The sequence below is a fragment of the Ixodes scapularis genome, unplaced genomic scaffold (genome assembly GCF_016920785.2).
Source record: "Ixodes scapularis isolate PalLabHiFi unplaced genomic scaffold, ASM1692078v2 PGA_scaffold8__174_contigs__length_109621045, whole genome shotgun sequence".
Classification (NCBI taxonomy): domain Eukaryota; kingdom Metazoa; phylum Arthropoda; class Arachnida; order Ixodida; family Ixodidae; genus Ixodes; species Ixodes scapularis.
In genome coordinates, this window is record NW_024609883.1 from 107,368,624 (window position 1) to 107,386,888 (window position 18,265).

General features: G+C 49.1%; 1 protein-coding gene across 1 annotated transcript in view; it reads right to left on the minus strand.

Annotated features, from left to right (window-relative positions):
• Positions 1-334: 334 nt before the first annotated feature.
• LOC8034694 (neuroglian) overlaps positions 335-18,265 on the minus strand; it is a 35,277-nt gene continuing 17,346 nt past the window's right edge. Inside the window, exons 11-19 of the mRNA XM_029979320.4 lie at positions 17,965-18,129; positions 17,258-17,449; positions 14,970-15,156; positions 13,606-13,728; positions 10,581-10,769; positions 9,992-10,123; positions 8,502-8,660; positions 8,047-8,260; positions 335-3,767 (exon numbers count right to left, since the gene is read on the minus strand). Coding sequence (XP_029835180.2) covers positions 3,560-3,767; positions 8,047-8,260; positions 8,502-8,660; positions 9,992-10,123; positions 10,581-10,769; positions 13,606-13,728; positions 14,970-15,156; positions 17,258-17,449; positions 17,965-18,129 — 1,569 coding nt within the window. The 3' untranslated portion in view covers positions 335-3,559. The remainder of the gene's footprint in view (positions 3,768-8,046; positions 8,261-8,501; positions 8,661-9,991; positions 10,124-10,580; positions 10,770-13,605; positions 13,729-14,969; positions 15,157-17,257; positions 17,450-17,964; positions 18,130-18,265) is intronic.

The window sequence follows — 18,265 nt, forward strand, 5'->3', positions numbered from 1 at the left end:
GTACGAGGCCAAACAATCTTTACATGGTATGCAATATACCGAACCTTGGGCTTTTTCTTTGGGGGGCCGATCCTTCAAGAGGGGGAGGCAATGACCGAATGCTGACACGGGCTTACAGGTCACGCAGTCCCGTAGTGACTGAGGACGCGGGAGAGTCATCGGCACGAGTGGTGGGCAAAGCAACTTACCACCTGCCACGAAGAACTTCGACGGTGCGAAATGAATCTGGCTGACACTTCCCGCAAGTATGTGCTAAACCACAAAGCACACAGCTATGGCCGTCACTGAATGCTCCCTACAGTGTCCATACAAAATAAAGAAGAAACAATTGCTGTACGATGTAAGGCCAGCTTCTTTATTCTTCCACAAAAATAACACAGCACAGGTTCACACCGGCAGCTCCTCAAATATCTTTGCCCTAGAAATACTGGGAAAATATAAATCAACTCATGTACAGCTGGGAGGCCAACAACTAAACATCTATCCTCATTTTCGTTTTTTGTTCTAAAAAAATGACGTTGTGCTTCACGCCCTGCCATCATAGTTGCAACCAAGAGGGCAGTTGTACGAAACATAAAAGGTCTGGCCGAAGACACGCTGCCAACCACACAGGGTACTAAGAACACCCTACGCTAGGTTCATGTCGGGTGAGACATGACGAGATTCGTGCGCCCAACTAAACATGGCACGCCGCACACGCGACAAATTAAAACAGCAGTCGGCAAAACAAAATCTCGCGCTCCGCATACATCACACGCCGGGGCGACACTTGCCCCCGTCTAAACCATGAAGTAAATGCGAACGTAAAAAGACATAAATTATCGGGCAGTGACAGAACTTCAAATATGAAGCAAGGAGGGTCCCCACAGCTGCGCACACACAACAGATACCGATGAAACAAGTCCCGGCAAGACGCGCACTGCTCCCTCGACTCTCCTTGTCGTGAGACGAAGTACAGTCCCGGTGCAAGCAAAAACGGCCTGCCAAAGATTGCTAGGCAAAACCACCTTAGCTGCGAAGAGCAATCTCAGACTCTCGTGTGAATCAATCTACGCAGCAATGTACGCTTAGTTGGTGCACTCCCCCCCCCCAAGTTCAAAGGCAGACCCTAGTCTAAGCACAAAAGGTAGGCCAGCGAGCTCCCACACGCTAGAACGTCCTCACGGGGCACAGCGGCTGCGACGGCAGCGAAGCAAAAGGAATGTTGCGGTCTACGAGACATTGCACTCGGGGTCGGGCGAAAGCGGCCCACGCACTTGTGCTGCACTTCTACGCGAGGGCTGTCGCCCGCGTGTATCTCCACACAACCATGTCATAGCAGCCTCCTCCTCCTCGGCGACAAAGGCAATAACAGGCAGTACGGGCCTCTTCTTTCGCGGGAGTGGTTTCTTTCGTCGTCAGGGGACACACAGAAACGCGGCACAAACGAGACGGAAAATAGCACGCAAGCGTTCGGAAGAACTACTCAAGCATATGGTATGTACAAGCCAAAGAATGTCCACGAGCCGCCACGTTGCGGGCAGCGGCGTATCCGAAAAGGGTAGGTCGGGCCTAAACCTTCATTTCCTTTCTAAAGAAAAAAAAACCCCGATTCTGGATTTGACCCCACTAATAAAAAAAACACCTCAACTATGGAATTGAGTTCTTTGACAACCCCCAAGAACCCAGAAGGGTTTTCAACCTTGGGTTCAGTGCTTTTACAGCTTTGCACAGGCTGTAAAAGCACCGAACCCAGGTCTGGTCAGGAGGGTGTTCAGACCCTCCTCGGGGGACCGAGTTCTACGTGTCAGGGTGAATAAAATCCGAAAGCCATCCCGCGGCTTCCCAAGGTGCCTCGGCTGTGCACAAAAGAATGACAAGATGTCGCAAGCGGGACGCTTAAAAACAGCCATCTCCAGTGACACTTTTTGAGCCTTCATGTTTCGGCCAAAGACAGAGTGGCTCGATTGCCGAATTAGAGCTTCCTCTTTAAGGTATGGATTTGATGGCCAGACTTGCCCTTTGCGAGCATCTCGATGGAACGCTGGAATGTGCGCCACGATGGCAACTAGGTGGCTTTCAAGAAAGCACCGGACGGTGCAAGGAAAGGTGCCCCGAAGAAAACGAACGCGGGCGAAATGAAGAACACTTTTTGACGCAGGAGCTGCGCATTTTGTCGCTCCCCACTAGCAAGGTTCGGAGCACCTTAACAGACGTTTTCCCACGCCGTCCGCTACCCCTTGCGAGCGGCACTGGACAGGCAACGCAGTTACGGTGCCTCTGGAAAGAAGGACAAACCACCGACATCACAGTGGTTAAAGGGAGGATCCGTCGTCTAGTTGTCCGTCGACGTTACGCGCCAATGAAAATGACTAAGCGACAGCAATGGTTTCACAAAGAGCACTGGCTGGCTTGCAGTGGGGTTGCTATTAGTCCTTTAGGCCAACACCGCACCTTTCAACTCGCCCCATTTCTACACTTTTGTGCTCTGCCTCCTGCAGAGTGTGTCATCACTGGTGCCCAAGTACTCCATAAATTCTCGCAACTTGTCAATGCGTCTACGCCGAGATTTTTAACGACCCCTAGGGCAAGATTGAAAAGGTGTTGCACTGCCTGAGGCAGCAAATACGGGGCACCCAGCACCACCTACCCACAATGGGCCCCCCTCCTCAGGTGGCAAAAGACACACCGGAGCCACCAATCCCAACTAGCGGTACTTAGGCACCGTAGGAGCTTTCAGCCCTTTCCGGCAATTAATTCAAAACATGATGGGCTAACCAATCGCCACTTAGTGAATCTTAAATTTTCCAGTCAGCAGCGGTAAAGGCGCAAGAACAGCTCGGGAAGAGTGCCTTGTGGGTGCAAACGTTTCCGACACAAGAACTCTCACCGGAGCTAACCCCTTCCTCCTGTGCCTTCTTTAAAACTAGACCCCACTTGTGACAAACATTCCAGCAAAGAGCCAAACCTTTCGAGCAACAGAAGCAACGATTTCGTACGAATTTTATCTCAACAAATTCGGCTTCAAGGGTTACTCAAGGACTGGTGGAACGCAGCACGTGTCTTTCCCCTGCCCTCGCAGATGTTTCCGGCAGTGCTAGCTGGGACTTTGCGCGGATTAAGAATTTGTGACGACCCGAGAGAGTCACTGAGTATAGGTGGTGCCGTCGCAGCAACGACAGCGGCAGTGCCGTCCGAGACCGGAGCCAAAGCTGCATAGCGGGGCATCCAAACATGCCGGCAACTCGCACCGGTGCCTCCGCATCTTGGGACGAATGTGGGCAAACGTCGTAAGCTGCAAGCAACTCAAGTCGCGCAAGTCGAGTCGTAGAAAACCCAAGCATGCCAGCAACTCGCACCGGTACCTCTGCATCTTGGGACGGTTGGGGGCAGACCTAAGCCGCAAGCAACTCAAGTCGCGCGCAACTCAGGACGAACAAAACCCAAGTTGCAGGTAACTCGAGCAGTGGGTGGCGGGCAACCCGAGTTGCACGCATCGCCGAGGCCCGCAGAGCCTCCGAGTCGGGGCAAGCGCGGGACGGGCCCCCGACGTGCGAGAGCGTCGAGAGTTGGACGGCTCTCAGACGAAGGTGGCGAGGGCGGAGGGGGAGGTGGCCTCGGGGGGCCGCTGCTTCTTCTTGGCCCCGTACTGGCCGATGAAGGACCCGTCCTCGGCAAACTGGTTGGGGTCCCCCTCCCCGTACTCCGCCATGCTGTCCGTGTCGCTCTCCTTGGCGCTCGAGTGCAGAGACGTGCGGCTGCCGCGGACAGGCGCCGCCTGCTGCGCCCTACAACAAGGAGCGTCGCTAGGTCACTTGGCTGCACCCGGCCCTAACCGCGCACCCGTCAACGAAACTGCAGGAGCTCGCAACATGCACTTTCGAGTGACAGACGTCTCGCAATTTCCCAGGCAAGAAAACAGACCCGTCCGTATGTTCACTTACCCTTCTTTTTTGACGGGTACTTTATGAAAGAAAACAATGGGATTTCAGCCCCCCTTTAGCCGAAAGGATGAATGCTAAGGTTTCACTAAAGCTTTCCGAATACACCGGTGAAGGAGAGAAGAGAGAAAATGATTTATTAGGTCCTCCTAGATGGTGAGGGTCTAGTGCGAGATTCTTTGTTTCTTCAACAGAGAAGCATGCAATGAACTTAGCATCGAAAAATCCAAGCTGAAATTTTACTATACTGTTGAGACCGGTACTGTATTTATTCGAATCTAGGCCGATAGTTTTTATTAAAATTCTGATATATCAAACTATAGGGTCGGCTTAGATTCGAGGATTTTGAAACACGCGCCAATTTCCAAGTAAAATTGAAGAAAGTGGCACGCAGCTAACGCCACCTAGAAAAGAAAGTATTGTAGCCATTACTAGCCGAGCCAGTAGCCACTTGAGTACACGAGCGGTGCCGCCATTTTGACCTGCGCTGATACTTGATAGTGACCTGCGTCTGGCGTGGCGTTTTCTTTTTATCAACAGCGCAATGGCACCAAACAAGCGATGCCATTATAGTTCCACTTTAAAAAAAAAAGTAGTTTTAGCCGCGGAGTTGTCGCCGAACGTTCAAGCCGGGCGGGACTTCAGCATGGATGAAAAAAATGTCCGTTGTTGGAGGAGGCAACGGGAGAGGATATTTGCATGTGCTGCAACGAGGATGGCATTCACCGGACCACAAAAAGTCCGTCATCACGCATCACTGTCACAAGTGGCGGGCTGGGTAGCTGCAGTGTGGGTGAAGATCACAAACACTTCCGCGTTTACGCGATGCAACGGTGTTTGCCATCGTTTATGCCTGGCCACGACTTCCACACAGCGCTGGCAACAAACACGAAAATAATAAGCTAAGCAAGAAACAAAAAAGAAACCTCTCTAAATTCAAGCAAAAAAAAAAAAAAAAGAAATAACAGGCAAAGCAAAAACAGCGAAAGAAAAAGGTCGCACTCAACTTGAGGAACACTTTTTCTTTTTTTTTCTTATCTTATTTTGGGGTTAAGGAGTTGCGCAGTGACAGGGCGACAGTGGTGTTTCGGGAAAGAGCGCACGGTACCGTTCCAACAGCAGGCACTCCCTACCCTCCCAACGTGTGTGCGCGCCCTTCCCCTTGCTTCTGCTATCTTTTTTCTTTTTTTCTTCTTACAACTGTTTTTTTTCTTCGTTTTCCCGTGCACATATGGTGGCTTGGTGGTCTGCCAGCCCCGCAACACGAGCTATGTGCTCGCCGCCAAACCGACTGCGGGAGAAGCTGCGACCCGCAGTGTTTTGTTCGCTATAGACCCTTTTGCTGTTTACAAACATGAACTGCCTCCTACGTCCCAAGCAACTACCGGTCGCTCCGTCTTTGCATGTCTGTCGAGCTTGCCTATGTCGTCAATGCTAGAAAGCATAAACGCTACAGGCAGATCAAAGTTGGAGATTTAACGAGGGCCCTCGGCTGGTCAATTTAACGTCTTGGAGGAGGCAAGTTGGTTTACGAGAGTATTCGAAAATATTTAACATATCTCGGGCTTCTTCGTTCCTTTGGCGCTCACCTGGAGAATTTAAACGTTTCATCGACATTTCAAACAGCAGTGTTAGCGTGGACTTTGTTCATACTTTTTATGAACCGAAAGTTCTCTGGGACGTCAAAGACTAGAACACCTCCTGGTGGCGTTTGCCATGAAAAGGGTCTATATCGAATGTCCCTGCCATGGGAGTTCAATACAGAAAAACAACGCTCCTATACTACCATATAAACCGGAATATAATTCGAATTCATTTTTGAAAATAGACCTGAAAAAGTTGACCCTCATCTTATATAACGGTCATTAGCGGAGAAACAAAAATAATCTCGCAACACTGGGTGGCTGAAGCCGCCATCTTGTTTTCCTTTGCAATCACCCAGCACTCGTGCACTTGTCATGACGGTCACAATTCCGTTTCACTTATGCTCCTTGTTTTGTTACATCTACCATTGCAGGTCCCAAAGTGATAATGAGCGGAAGTAGAAAACAGTTCATGGTAGCCTTCAAGAAGAAGGCAATCGCCTATGCAGAGATCCATGGGAATCTTGCAGCGCTGCGAGAGTTTGGTGTCCCAGAGATGAGCATACGCTACTGGTGAGGCCAGGGACAAAAACTAGCGGCATGCAGCAAGGCGAAGAAAACTTGATTTCGTGGAAGGGCTGCGGGGTACCCTGAATTGGAAACAAAGGTGGCAAATTTCATTCGGAATCTGCGCGCCAGATTTCTACCTGTGATGTTGGAGTGAATCCGTACGAAAGCCGTCGAGGTCGCTCATGCCTCTGAACTCTTGAGGGCGCAATTCAATGGGACGGCACCGTTCCTTTGAATTGAGTTAGTGAACTCGACTTCCAACGAAGGTTCTGAAGATTCTGATTAGTAATGCTCACGCACTTCCTGTTTTATTCCGTGTGAAGCAATTAAAAAAATGTGCCGTGTTTTCTCGTCCTTCCGTATGCTTGGCCAAATTCGTTACCAAGGTATTACCGTATTTGCACGAATAAAACGCGAGTTTTTTTTCGAAATTATGTGCTCCAAAACGCACCTCGCTTTATATTCGGAATCGAGTTCAGCCACGAGGCGCGCGAGTCTGGAGAAAGCCAGAGGAGAAAGCCATCCCTTCGGCTCAATGCAAAATATCCGGTGGGAAAAGAAGTGGGGGTGGGGAAGGGAATTTATTAGCTATTGGGCCACGTGAAAAAACGAATAAAAAACATAAAAAAGCATTTTGATCATTTTTGTGTTTGTACAACGCGCGCAGGCCGCAGAAACTCAGCGCGCGCGCACGCGCACACACCATGCGGGAATGCGGGCACCGGCCAATCCGAGCCAAGCCAAGCCGGGCCAAGTCAAGTCAACACAAGCCAAGCCAAGACCACCAACCGCGTTTACGCCAAGGATTACGCAATCGTGCAACACGGGGCATTTGTTTATGCAGAGGGACCAGAACAAGAAGTATGATAGTGTATCGGATTCAGCAGTCTTTTTTTCTGCTGCGCATTGTTTAGTTTCTGCTCCAGAGTGATCCGGTGTTTGTGTGTTGGTGCTTCTGCTTCCTGCCTTGTTTGGATTGTGGGCTGCCGAGGAGCTCGCACGGGAGAAAAAGGAACTACCAGACAAGCAGGTGCCGTGCTGCTGCTTATCTGCGTAGTCGCCAAGTGGATTGTAAACGGAAGGACCTGAGCTGGGAGGATGAGTGCAGTCAAAACATAAACTGATATTTCTTCTATTTCCTTTGACTTTTCACATCTGCTATGCCCTTGAGTGCGAGAAATTGACGCGGCCTCGGTTCGCGTTATAATAGTAATAATATTTTTTTTTCTTTTTGAGGGCATCACAACCTGCCCTCGCGTTATATTCGTGGTTGCGTTATATTCGTGCAAATACGGTACATGTGATTTTCAAGGGATGTCTGGACTGTTTGATATAAACAATAAATACCGGATGTGATATAACCAGGTTCGACGGTATATGAACTCATACAAATAACATGAAAAAAAAAATTCCGAGGAAAATAAGCACTTCTCATAACTTGCGAATGCGAAAGGATGAATGTCGTTATTCCACTCCCTTAGTTCGTCTGTGGCGTAGTAACTTGGGCGGCCACGTTTCAGTACTACCGAAGTAGTGGCAGACGATCGAGCGCGCGCTCTCGTGAGAAGAAATGCTCAGAAGGGTGGATACGGCAAGCTAAAGCAAACAGATCCAGTCCTAGTAAGAGATTTTCGTCAAAGCCAGTCGTCCCGTTTTTCGTTAGACCTCGACACCGCTGACAAAGTCGTCGAAGTAGGGCAAGGGCTCTCAAACTTTTTGATCTCGAGGAGCCCCCATCTGCCCAACAGACGCATTACATTCATCCCAGTCTTGGCATGAATGTAATAGCCTCGTAAAAATAGTGCACATACTACGAAGCGTTTGACTCATGGTTACCCATCAGCAGATAGCTCTGTTAAGACATTGCTTAGACTGGATAAATAGCTTCCTCGAGGGCAGGGATGGGTGAGGGGAACCCCTTAAGATCCCTAGGAAGCCGGTTTGAGAACCACTAGACTGGAGGGTGCACTCACGGCTTGGAGTACTCGTGGAAGCCCCCGTCGTCCTGGAAGTCGAGGTCCCTGCCCTGGGCCACCTCCTTGTCGTGCACCGAGTACTTCCCTCCCCGGTTGCGCTTGACCAGGCACACCAGGATCAGGAGCAGCAGCAGCAGGGCCAGGGCACACATCATGCCGATGAACCAGGCCGCCCCCGCCACCTGGTCGGGGCTGCCCGGGGCACGGATCGCTGCACGTGCGGAGCGCACATCAATACAGCTTTTGGAAACACTCTGTGCTCCCAAGACACTCCTTTTTTGTTTAAGTGCGAGAATAAGGCATCTGTGTCTCATAATACCGGAATATATGACACTTTCGTAATGTATGTGTCCAGGCCAGGCACTCGATAAAGCGTCTGTTAAGTCTAGAATTCCTTGAAAAGAACAGTTCTTCACGAGGGTGTGGCAGAGGGTGACCGGCCCTTGACGTACCCAGTCCCCCGGTCTCGACCTCCTCGATGCGAGAGGGCTTCTGGTGCTTTCCGTCCACCGCAATCACCCGCATCTCGTAGATGGCGCCGGTCTCCAGGCCTTTCACAAGGATCGTGTCCTCGTTCTTCTCCATCATCGTCGTCTCCCACGTCTCGTCCCCTGAAACCGGCCAGAGGAGTTTTCTAAGGCGAGGCACTCAGCCGTGCGACAATGGGCGTGTGACAAACCAACAAAACAAATTGGAATCCTTTGTGGCCGACCGGTTCTATTGGTCACTGTTCTTTTTCAGCAGTAAACGGAGGCATTCCTCATTTTGTTGTAGAACAAACATCACCACCCTTTGTCAATGGGTTGGCATTTTACGCATGCTTCGAGGGTATAGCACACTTTGCGACGACAAAACCGCTTTCGCTACGGAGCCTATAATGCATTTTAGATGGGTGTGTTTAGCGGCCTATGACGACCATGCATCGAAAGTGATCCCGAGGTGGCAACAAATTACAGTAGGCTCGTGGTAATTCAAACTCTGATATTTCGTACCCCCAGTTAATTTAAACGAATTTCTAAATTTTGGTGGTCCCGCCATCATATTCATAAGCCACCGATTTCAAACGGTGTTTTCGTGCAATTCATACCTTATGTTCTCGTGGCTCCTTTGAGAGCGCTTCTTTTCGAGCACCGATGCTCTGTGAAAAGCGCATTGAACAGGGCTCAAGCTCACACACGAGCTATCAAAACGGGCACCACGCGAAAATTTCCATAGCAGCTTGCATGGATACTGCGGCAAGGCATCATGGCATCCGTCCACGTCGCAGCGTCCGTGCAAGTTGCTATGAAAACTGCCGTGCGGTGCCCGCATTCATCGCTCATGTGTCCCCGCTTAATGGTCCACATTAGACAATTTCTTTGCCCGAAGAAGAAACTTAATTTTATTTTCAGTTGTCATGTGCTGTCTAAATGGTCCACAATAGAGAACATTTTTTAGGGATAAATAAACTTAGGTCATGCATTTCGCAAATGTTTCGTGTCTGGCATACCTGCTTACGATCAGTAGGCCTACATAGAGGATCAAATATCTGCTTTGTACGAGTAGCCATTCATATGGCAAATCATAATTTTATCTTGCATCATATTTAGATGAATTTCTGATAATTCAAACAAAAATTCGTGGCTTCGTGGTGTTTCAAATAATGAGAGTCTACTGCACGTTGCGGGAGCTGCCTTTTCATGCTGTCAGATGTCGCAATCCTGGTGGCTGGTTGTTGAAATTCCGACAAAAAGGAGAAGCGAACACAAGCATCACTGTCTCCGATGCACTCCAACTCGTCGTCGAAACCAAGGGACCACAAGCGGCGGAAACACACCAATCGGAGGAGCAGAATGTCATGCTGCAGAGAAGGGGTTCGAGGTCCGTAGGAGACGCCCACAACCGATATGGCGTTCCGCAAAACCGACTTGCGCACGAGTGCTCAAAGAAAACGGAGGTTCACCTTTCCTGCGGTACTGGACGTAGAAGTGGCTGCCTGGGTGGCCAGTGACTGCGGGCAGCCAGGTCACCTGCACGGCCGCGTGGCCGTCGTGGTCTGGCAGGTAGGTCCACAGGAAGTCCGGAATGTCGGGCACTGCAGCCACCAACCGGGAGTGTCGGTAAAACACGCACCCCTCCGAAGCACGCACTAGTCAAGCGGAACATGCTGCACAACCGAAAACACGGCTCGTTTTTCTCTCAATTACAAAATGTGCCCCAAAAACGTTTTGCGTTTTTTGGTGTTTTTTTTTTTTTTTTTTTTCACTACAAAAATAAACGACGCATTGCTGAACGCTCATTTTACACCAAGATGTAGCCCTAGCAGTCCGATCCAGAAACAAATGCCGCAAAACCTTCATCCTAGCGAAACGCAGTTCTGGGGTCACCTCATAAATGCTGCCAGCGTGTCGGTACGTTCTCTCGTCGCAATGGATTGCAAGAACTCAATCCTATGCAAATGCAAGTGCGTCGACGGGCGTTTGCTCTCCTGGGTTCATCGGCATACCCTGAACTTCGTTGCACGAAAAGGCGCAGACAGGTCGAGAGCTCACCCCTCTCCGACTCGTCTGCGGTGGACAGCTCGATGAAGTAGGGGTCCCCCTGACCCTGGCGGGTGGCCGCCTGGAGGGTGATGCGGTACTTGGTGTTGGGCTTGAGCCCCGCCAGCTTGGCCCTCGACTCCAGGGGGTCCCTGACGGGGGGCTGACGCTCCATCTTGGGGCCCAGCTGGGTCCCACGCACTGCACACGGACACCACCCCTCCGGTCACAATAACGGTAATGATCCATACTTTTGGGTGCCAAAAAAACAACCGTGACAATCTTCTGTTTGGCACACTGACGTAGAAACACATTAAGCAGGAAATAAAAATTAAGAACCAACGCAGATATTATCTCTTTCTGTACCATGCCCCAGTGGCATAGGCAGGGGGAAGTCTGGGGGTCAACCCCCCCCCCCCCCCCCCTTCACACCCAAAGCATTTTTTTTAGTAAAAGAAAACAAACATTGAATGACTACCAAATTGTTCCAGCCAGGTTGGGGACGCCTGTGTCCGTACCCGTGAATAGTACACTACGTCGACCACTATCCACGAAGATGGGACAAAGCCCTTCCCCCCCCCCCCCCCCCCCCCCCTACCAAAGATTGAAGACAGTCGTTCTAGCTTCTTCAGGTTTTCCCAAGTTGGGGCAGAGATTTTATGCGTGTCACAAGTCATAAAAACAGCAGCGGAGGAGAAGTTAGAGCAGTGCTATGAAAATGCAAGGTTTTGGGGAAAAAAAAAAAAAAAGGATTTTGGAGGACATGCATTTTTCCGTGCAACAGCATCTCTGAATGGCATGAGACCACAAAAACACACCTGCCGACGGACCAAAAAAAGACAGTATCAGCTAGAGCTCTCTAACTTATGGAAGTAATAGGGGTGTGCATGGGGTACACTTTGTATATTTAGGATTAAAAAAAATTATAATATGACTTAATATAGCCAAAATTGTTTAAAAATTTTCCCAGATGTTAATGTAAAACTTTTTTTTTCTTCCAAAGAGCAGTTTCATTGGCTACATTTAGATATATCATAATTAGCCATATGCTAAAGGGGTGTCCAAACAGGACACTACAAAACCCGCACTCCGACAAATCGTGCCGCGCTCTGCCGCGATCCGCTTCCGGCCGTCGGAGGGAAATTTCCCTCCGTCAATTCTTCCCGGGGGGAAACTTCCCTCCGTCAAATCTCCCCCTCGCTACCTCCACGGCGGCCTTGCTCTGCTCATCACGTGGGTCCGGAGAGCCACTCACACGCTCTGTTGGCTGTCGGTCAATCGCTCAAGGCCTCCGCTCACAATACGGAACCGCATCGGACGCCATCACGACGAAAGTGAATCTCGACAAAGAAAGCAGATCCGAGGCGGGCGAAGCGCACCCTTCGACGCAGGAATGTCCCAAATCCACCCGAAGCCGGACCTCCTTGGCCTTCGAGCCGAGGCGACGGCGGTACGCGAGGGTGTTGGCGAGGTCAGCCAGACGCAGGTGGCGTGTGACGTCAAATCTGACGAGCACCGACGTCAGAGAAAAGTGGAGGAGGCGAGGAGAGCAGTCGCGAGTGTAAAAATTTTCACGACTCCTGCAAACAGGACACTACAAAACCCGCACATCCGACACATCGTAAAAATAGAAGCGTCCGCTTCAATTTTCACGATTTGTCGGATGTGCGGGTTTTGTAGTGTCCTGTTTGGACACCCCTTAAGTAGTTCTTAAAATAAAAAATCTCTCATCCACCTTCCGAAAATTAAATTTTTTCGTGGTACGAAAAAGGCTGAAGCTTACAACTTTTAGCCAAAAAAAATCAATGTTTACTACATAAGGCCACTCTTACCAACATCCATCACTCGAAGAATGGACCTGCTTCTGTCGACGTTTGTTACTAGTCTTGTGCGAATAGTGGATTTCGAGTTCGAAGCGAATAGTGGTTTTGGTCGAATATTTTTTAATCGAATATCGAATAGTTTTTCCACACCTTTCATTACCACTGCGTAAAGCTTAGATGAAAACCCAGCTAAACTTGTGAAGGTTGTTCCACTTGTTCATTTACAAGCTAAGTTTAATCTATCTATATTTATGAACTGTGAACTAAGAAGGTCTGATGTCTTGGGATGGCAAGTAAACGGCAAATTTGACATAAAATGAATCCTATAGAGATGGCCAACTATACCCAATGGAGTGAATTTACAAATCTTGCTATATAAAATATTCTTTTTTTAATTTCGAGTTAAGAAAGAATGAATCGCGCGTGATGAATACAAGCTGTAAGGGCATCTCTGCCCAACATAGTATACTCTTGCATAACGGTAAGTTTAATTTTGAAACTTTTACTACAACGTAAAAACTACACACTCACAAAGTTTCCATTTATTTTCAAATGCAGACGGCACGCGTGCACCATCCCGCTTTTAATGTATGCTTTTCTTTCAAGCACGCAATGGGGATATTCATACTTTTCCAAGTGTTTATCGCGGCAGGTTACCCCGTTGAGTGTGCTTCTTACCGTGCACCGATGTAATGTAGTGTAGAGAAGCATCACCCACGGAGCTCGCTTTCGCGGGTTTTGCTTCTCCGCAATACTCCGGTGCTCGCTAAGAAGCGCACTCAACGGGTATAACCCGACGCAATCAGCACTTCGAAAAACACGAATAGTGCAGTTCTTCTCGAAGCGAATGTTGAATAGTGTATTATTCGAAACCACTATTCGAAATTCCGAATATTCGCACAACCCTATTTGTTACTAAAGAAGTGGCCGGGTGTTTGTGATGGAAAAAAGCTTGCCTTTCCTCAACGTTCAACTGGAAGGCTGCTCCAGTCATAGGACCATTCCTCGATCCAAGCAGCTGCCCGTTACCACTGTTCATCGCGAAAAGCTAGGCCCATGCGGCTGCCTTTGTGCACCGCAAGAAACAAACATCCTTCCCCAGAAAAACGCTCCAGAGCCAACAAGATTCATTGCACAAACCCGTTGAGCTCTCGCCAACGTGTGCCGCAAAAAGCCGCTTCGTTCCTGGGAGGGAGGTCGCAAAGAGAGCTCACCCTCCTCGTAGTAGATGTGGTAGCCCGTGAGGATGCCGTTGGATTCCAGTGGCTTCTTCCAGAGCAGGTAGACTCCGGTCGAGCCCATGGGAATGCCCTCGAAAGATGCCACCGGCCCGGGTGCTGGGAGAGATCGGAATGGCAAACGGAATCAATTCAATTTATCTTACACCCAGAGTACTAAAAGGGTAAACTGCAATAATGCAGTTTGCCAGGGTCCCTACCCCCTGAATTTGTCAGCTTGGCGGGCAGAAGTAATGAAATATTTAAATGGGAATTAACGAGTTATACTGGAAATAATGCACAGATAGAAAAAATTGGTGCAATGCCTTTCTATTTGCGAGTTCAATGCGAACCCCTTGCTTGTCTAGAATGTTCAACTGCGCGGGTAGTGTGCACTGAAGCATCTGTAGGCCGCAGTTTGTTTTAGGTCGTGGCACTCTCTGGGAGCCATATGCAATATCCGCACCCATTCCACAAAAGTCTGGGACAAGATCCTTCGAAGGAGCCATTTGTACGACGAGAGCACTGTTGCATTCCAATGGCACGAATAAGGTTTGACCCATCATCCGGCTTGCTCGCATCCTAGCACGTGCATTGATCAAATCATTTCGAGTCGCAATCTCCTTTTCCTAGCATTTGAGGGCCATGCCCACCTTGCCTCTAGCTTTTTAGGTGAACTATTGAAGACGTGCCGTAACATACTGCGTAAGCGCACACTTTGTCCAAGTGCCCATTATTAACATTTCCCCAACTTGGGAATCCTGCAAATTATACGTTAAGCACCCGATTCAACTAGTCAAGCACCCACATCTAGATTAACTAAGTTTTCACTGAAAGTAAGGTGGGCGCTCCCTCTTACCTTACAGTAAGTATCAAGCCAGTGCTTCTCAAAGCACTACAACAGTCCAACGTACAGTGCGTGAAGGAGTACACTGAATAGGATGAGTGGTGGTTGGTTTAGCATTTCGAAATTTCGGAATGCACAAGGCAAAACATAGCAAAACAGGGCGAGTTTTGGCCTTACAATGGGTTTGTTCCATTTTTTTTTTTTTTTTTGTGTGTGTTCTGAATTTTTAACGGTAAGAGAGAAAGAGTTGCAAGACTGAAGGTAGTCACGCACTTGCGACTGTCTACAACCCATTTTACATTTGACCTCGCAAACACTGCAAAACCTTCGCTCTAGTGAAAAGCGGTTCAAGGGCCACCTCGTAGATGTCGCCAGCGTGCTTCATCGTTGTAAGGGATCGCAAGAACTCGGTCGTAAGCAAATGCGAGCATGCGAACGAGCCTTTAAGCGAAGGCTGCATGTCTACCCCCTTCCGGAAAGAGAAGCAGCCCACGCGGGTCCCCCCGCCACTCACTGCCTTCGGGCGTGCTGAACTCAATGCTGTCCGACGGGGGCCCATTGTACATGTCGTTGAAGACGAGGGCGTGCACCAGGTTGCGCGAGTACGGCTTGAAGAGCGTCACCAGGGCCGTCGTCACGTTGGCCGGCACCACCACCTCCCTCAGCTTCTCCTCACCCTCCTCTGGCGTCCACGTTTGGATCTGCGGGACGGGGGGTAGGGGGTGGAGAGCCATTGCATGTCACAGAAGGTAAGTCACGACGAACAACGTATTCAAATAAGTGAATAGCTCGACCCATCACGATGCGTTTATGCTGACACAGATATGATACGCTGCCAATGACGCACGACGTTCCGGCGGATGGCTGCGAAGGCTGGTGGCGGTGGCTGCCGCAACCCACGCGCAACGAGAAAGCGCATGATCTCTACCGAGGGTTCCCGAAATTCCCTGCCGTCGTGGCAATGTATGTTTTGCAACAGGTCTATCGGTGCAGTGGTAGAGTGTCGAACCTGCAATCGTGGGGTCGTGGGTTTGATTCCCATTGGGGTGCACTTAGGACGTCCTTCTTTCTTCTCAATGTACCACTCTTTTTAGAGATTGTTCTTTGCAGTACGTGACATATGTTTCGTAATGGTGTTCGTGGAGTCCCCTCATACTTTCTTTGGGGATCCCAGCCAATAGAAAACACATTCCGTGGAATAAACGACGCATCGCCGAACGCTCCGTCTCTGCTCAAGTGCAGTGCTCCGGACCAGATGAAAATGTTTCAGAAGCAATTTTCTGAAACTTCCAGAAGGAAAATGGGGCTGGTTCTCGGTACAGTCTAAGCTCGTTATAACAGACCCGGCTACAACAGACATTTGGGTATAACATACCGATTTGTGAAGTTCGGTTGGTTTTCCTCTATGCACCATGGACTCAACTTCATATCTGCATACAACATACTCCTTTTACAACAGACCGAAATCTTGGTCAAGATCAAGGTCTGTTATATCGATCTTAGACTGTAGTGTGCGCTGCCATTCAGCCGCTGCGAGTTTTGTCAGCGACCACCTTACCACTGAAGGTTTTCCAAGACTGCTCATAACTTTTAATTAAACTTTGTTCCAAAACTTTGGCTTCTGGTTCAAAACGCTAGCGCTACATTTAGATGGAAACTGAACGTTCGACGATGCAGTTTGTTGTTGCAATTAAATAAACACAATTTCTGGGGGGGACACTTTGCAGATTATGCACTGTTTGAAGTGGGCATGAGGACAGAAACAATCTTAATCACTCTACAAACTGAGGCAGTGACCTCGCATTAAGCGAGTGACTAGGTGGTAGGAATTGTTTACAACTGACACATACCCTAAAATACCACAGAAGTGTCCACTCCGTTCAAGCACCCGCTATTAACATTTCCCAAACTTGAGAATTCAGCAAATTATACATTAAGCCCTCGATGTGACCGGAAAAGCGCCCGTAACCCAGTTTTTGGTGAAAGTAGGTTAGGCACTTCTCCGGTATTTTACGGTAGTAATTTCGAACGGACAACTGTCAACATTAGCCTAACGATTTCGGTGATGAGTGTAGATTTGAAAAACACAACGCTTTCTAGAGCGCAGCTCTTAGGCGCCCCCTTCCGGGTTGAGCGGTGTTGCCGTCAGTGTAACCGCGTGCGTTGCATTATGGGACGTTTAAATTTAGCGGCGAAATTTTTGGTAGATTTGGTGGGAAATTTGGCAAAAATTTTTTGCTAAATAGGAAGCAAGGAGGAGAGGAGGGGAGGGTATGGAGGGGGAGGAGAGGCATACCCCTCCTCCGTACTTTTCCCTCCTCCTCCTCAAAAGCTGCACTCTAATTTCGCATTACAAAAAAACTGTAAACGTCTCATTTTTTCCTTATAATTTTCCAAACTTTCTCTCCGTGCTCAGATTTTTTTTTTCTCTCTTTCGGGTAAAGGTTAACGGAAAAGTGCACTACTAAGGAGGTATCAAGCTGATTGTGGAACCCTGAAAATCATTACTCAATCAATAAAAAAAAAAAGAAAGAAAAGGGAGAGGAAGAGACTAATAATAATATTAATAATAGAAACAATAAAAAAAATAATAATAATAAGCCTTGTTTTTCTTGTGCCCACAAAGAACCTCGCATGCTACCGAGTGGCGCACAAAGCTAAGTGAAATACTATAGATGTAAAAATGCAACAGTATGCAGGTCATTAATACATCTAAAACAAGAAAGAATGAAAGAAAAATAAACTAACTGACGAAAGAAGAAGCAAGGGAGAAAGCGAACGGACAAAAGCGGTCCCACCCACCTTATATCCGCGGAAGTGGCCCCTGACCGACTCTGGGCTGACGGGGCTCCAGGAAAAGTTTGCGGAGCGTGCATCCACCACGTTGGCCAACTTGAAGTCCTGCGGGGACAGGAGCGGGACGTCCTCCCCGGACCAGCCCATCACGTCCATGGCCACCGTGTGGGCCTGGCCGCGCCGGTTGTGCGCCTCCACCTGAAGCACCCACCACGCGTCACAGGGTGGCGTGGCAAGGTCCAGCGTAACACACGGGCCGTCCCCCAAAAATAGCTACGGGGGTTTCTCCGCACGTAAATTTTTGATAAAGTGCGCACTACGCATGTCAATCTCTCCATCCGACTCCTACGGGCATTACGATTCGAGTAATTATTAATATACCTTTCCGCAATTCGTTTGCATTGCCAGAAGCTTAAAAAAGGATGAAAATTAGGAAGTTCGAGAAACCTGATAGTGCAAACTTGGCAGGCTTTGTGCAACACCGTTGAGAGAACAAATCCAACAGAAAATGGTGTTAACCAGAGGACGTGACGTAGGCAAGATGTACAACAAAGTGGATAAAGCAACACCAATGTGCTCAGCGATCTGCTCTAGGCTCTTTACCTGCACGCAGACACTTGAGCAAGGAAGTAAAGGGAAATCGGGATTCCGAGTGCTGGCCGCCCTGCCCCCGTAACGAGCTACCGCAATAGGGAAGAGTGGCGAGTGCAGACCTTGATGCGGTAGGGCTTGAAGGTGGGCTGCCCGTATTCCACGTGCCGGTTCTGCTTCCAGTCGTCGATGATCTTGGAGTTCCAGGCGGCGTCGGGCAGGTCGTTCCTCTTCCAGAACACCTTGTAGAAGAAGCCCGGAGCATTCTGCTCTATCGGCGGCATCGGCTGTGGGGGAGGGATCGCCACGAGTCAGCATCTTTGGGAAGGAACTGCGTGAAACGGGAGTTCTCAAACTTTTTGATTTCAAGAATTCCATATATCTTTTTAACGATACCCTACGAACATCCCTGATCCTCGATAC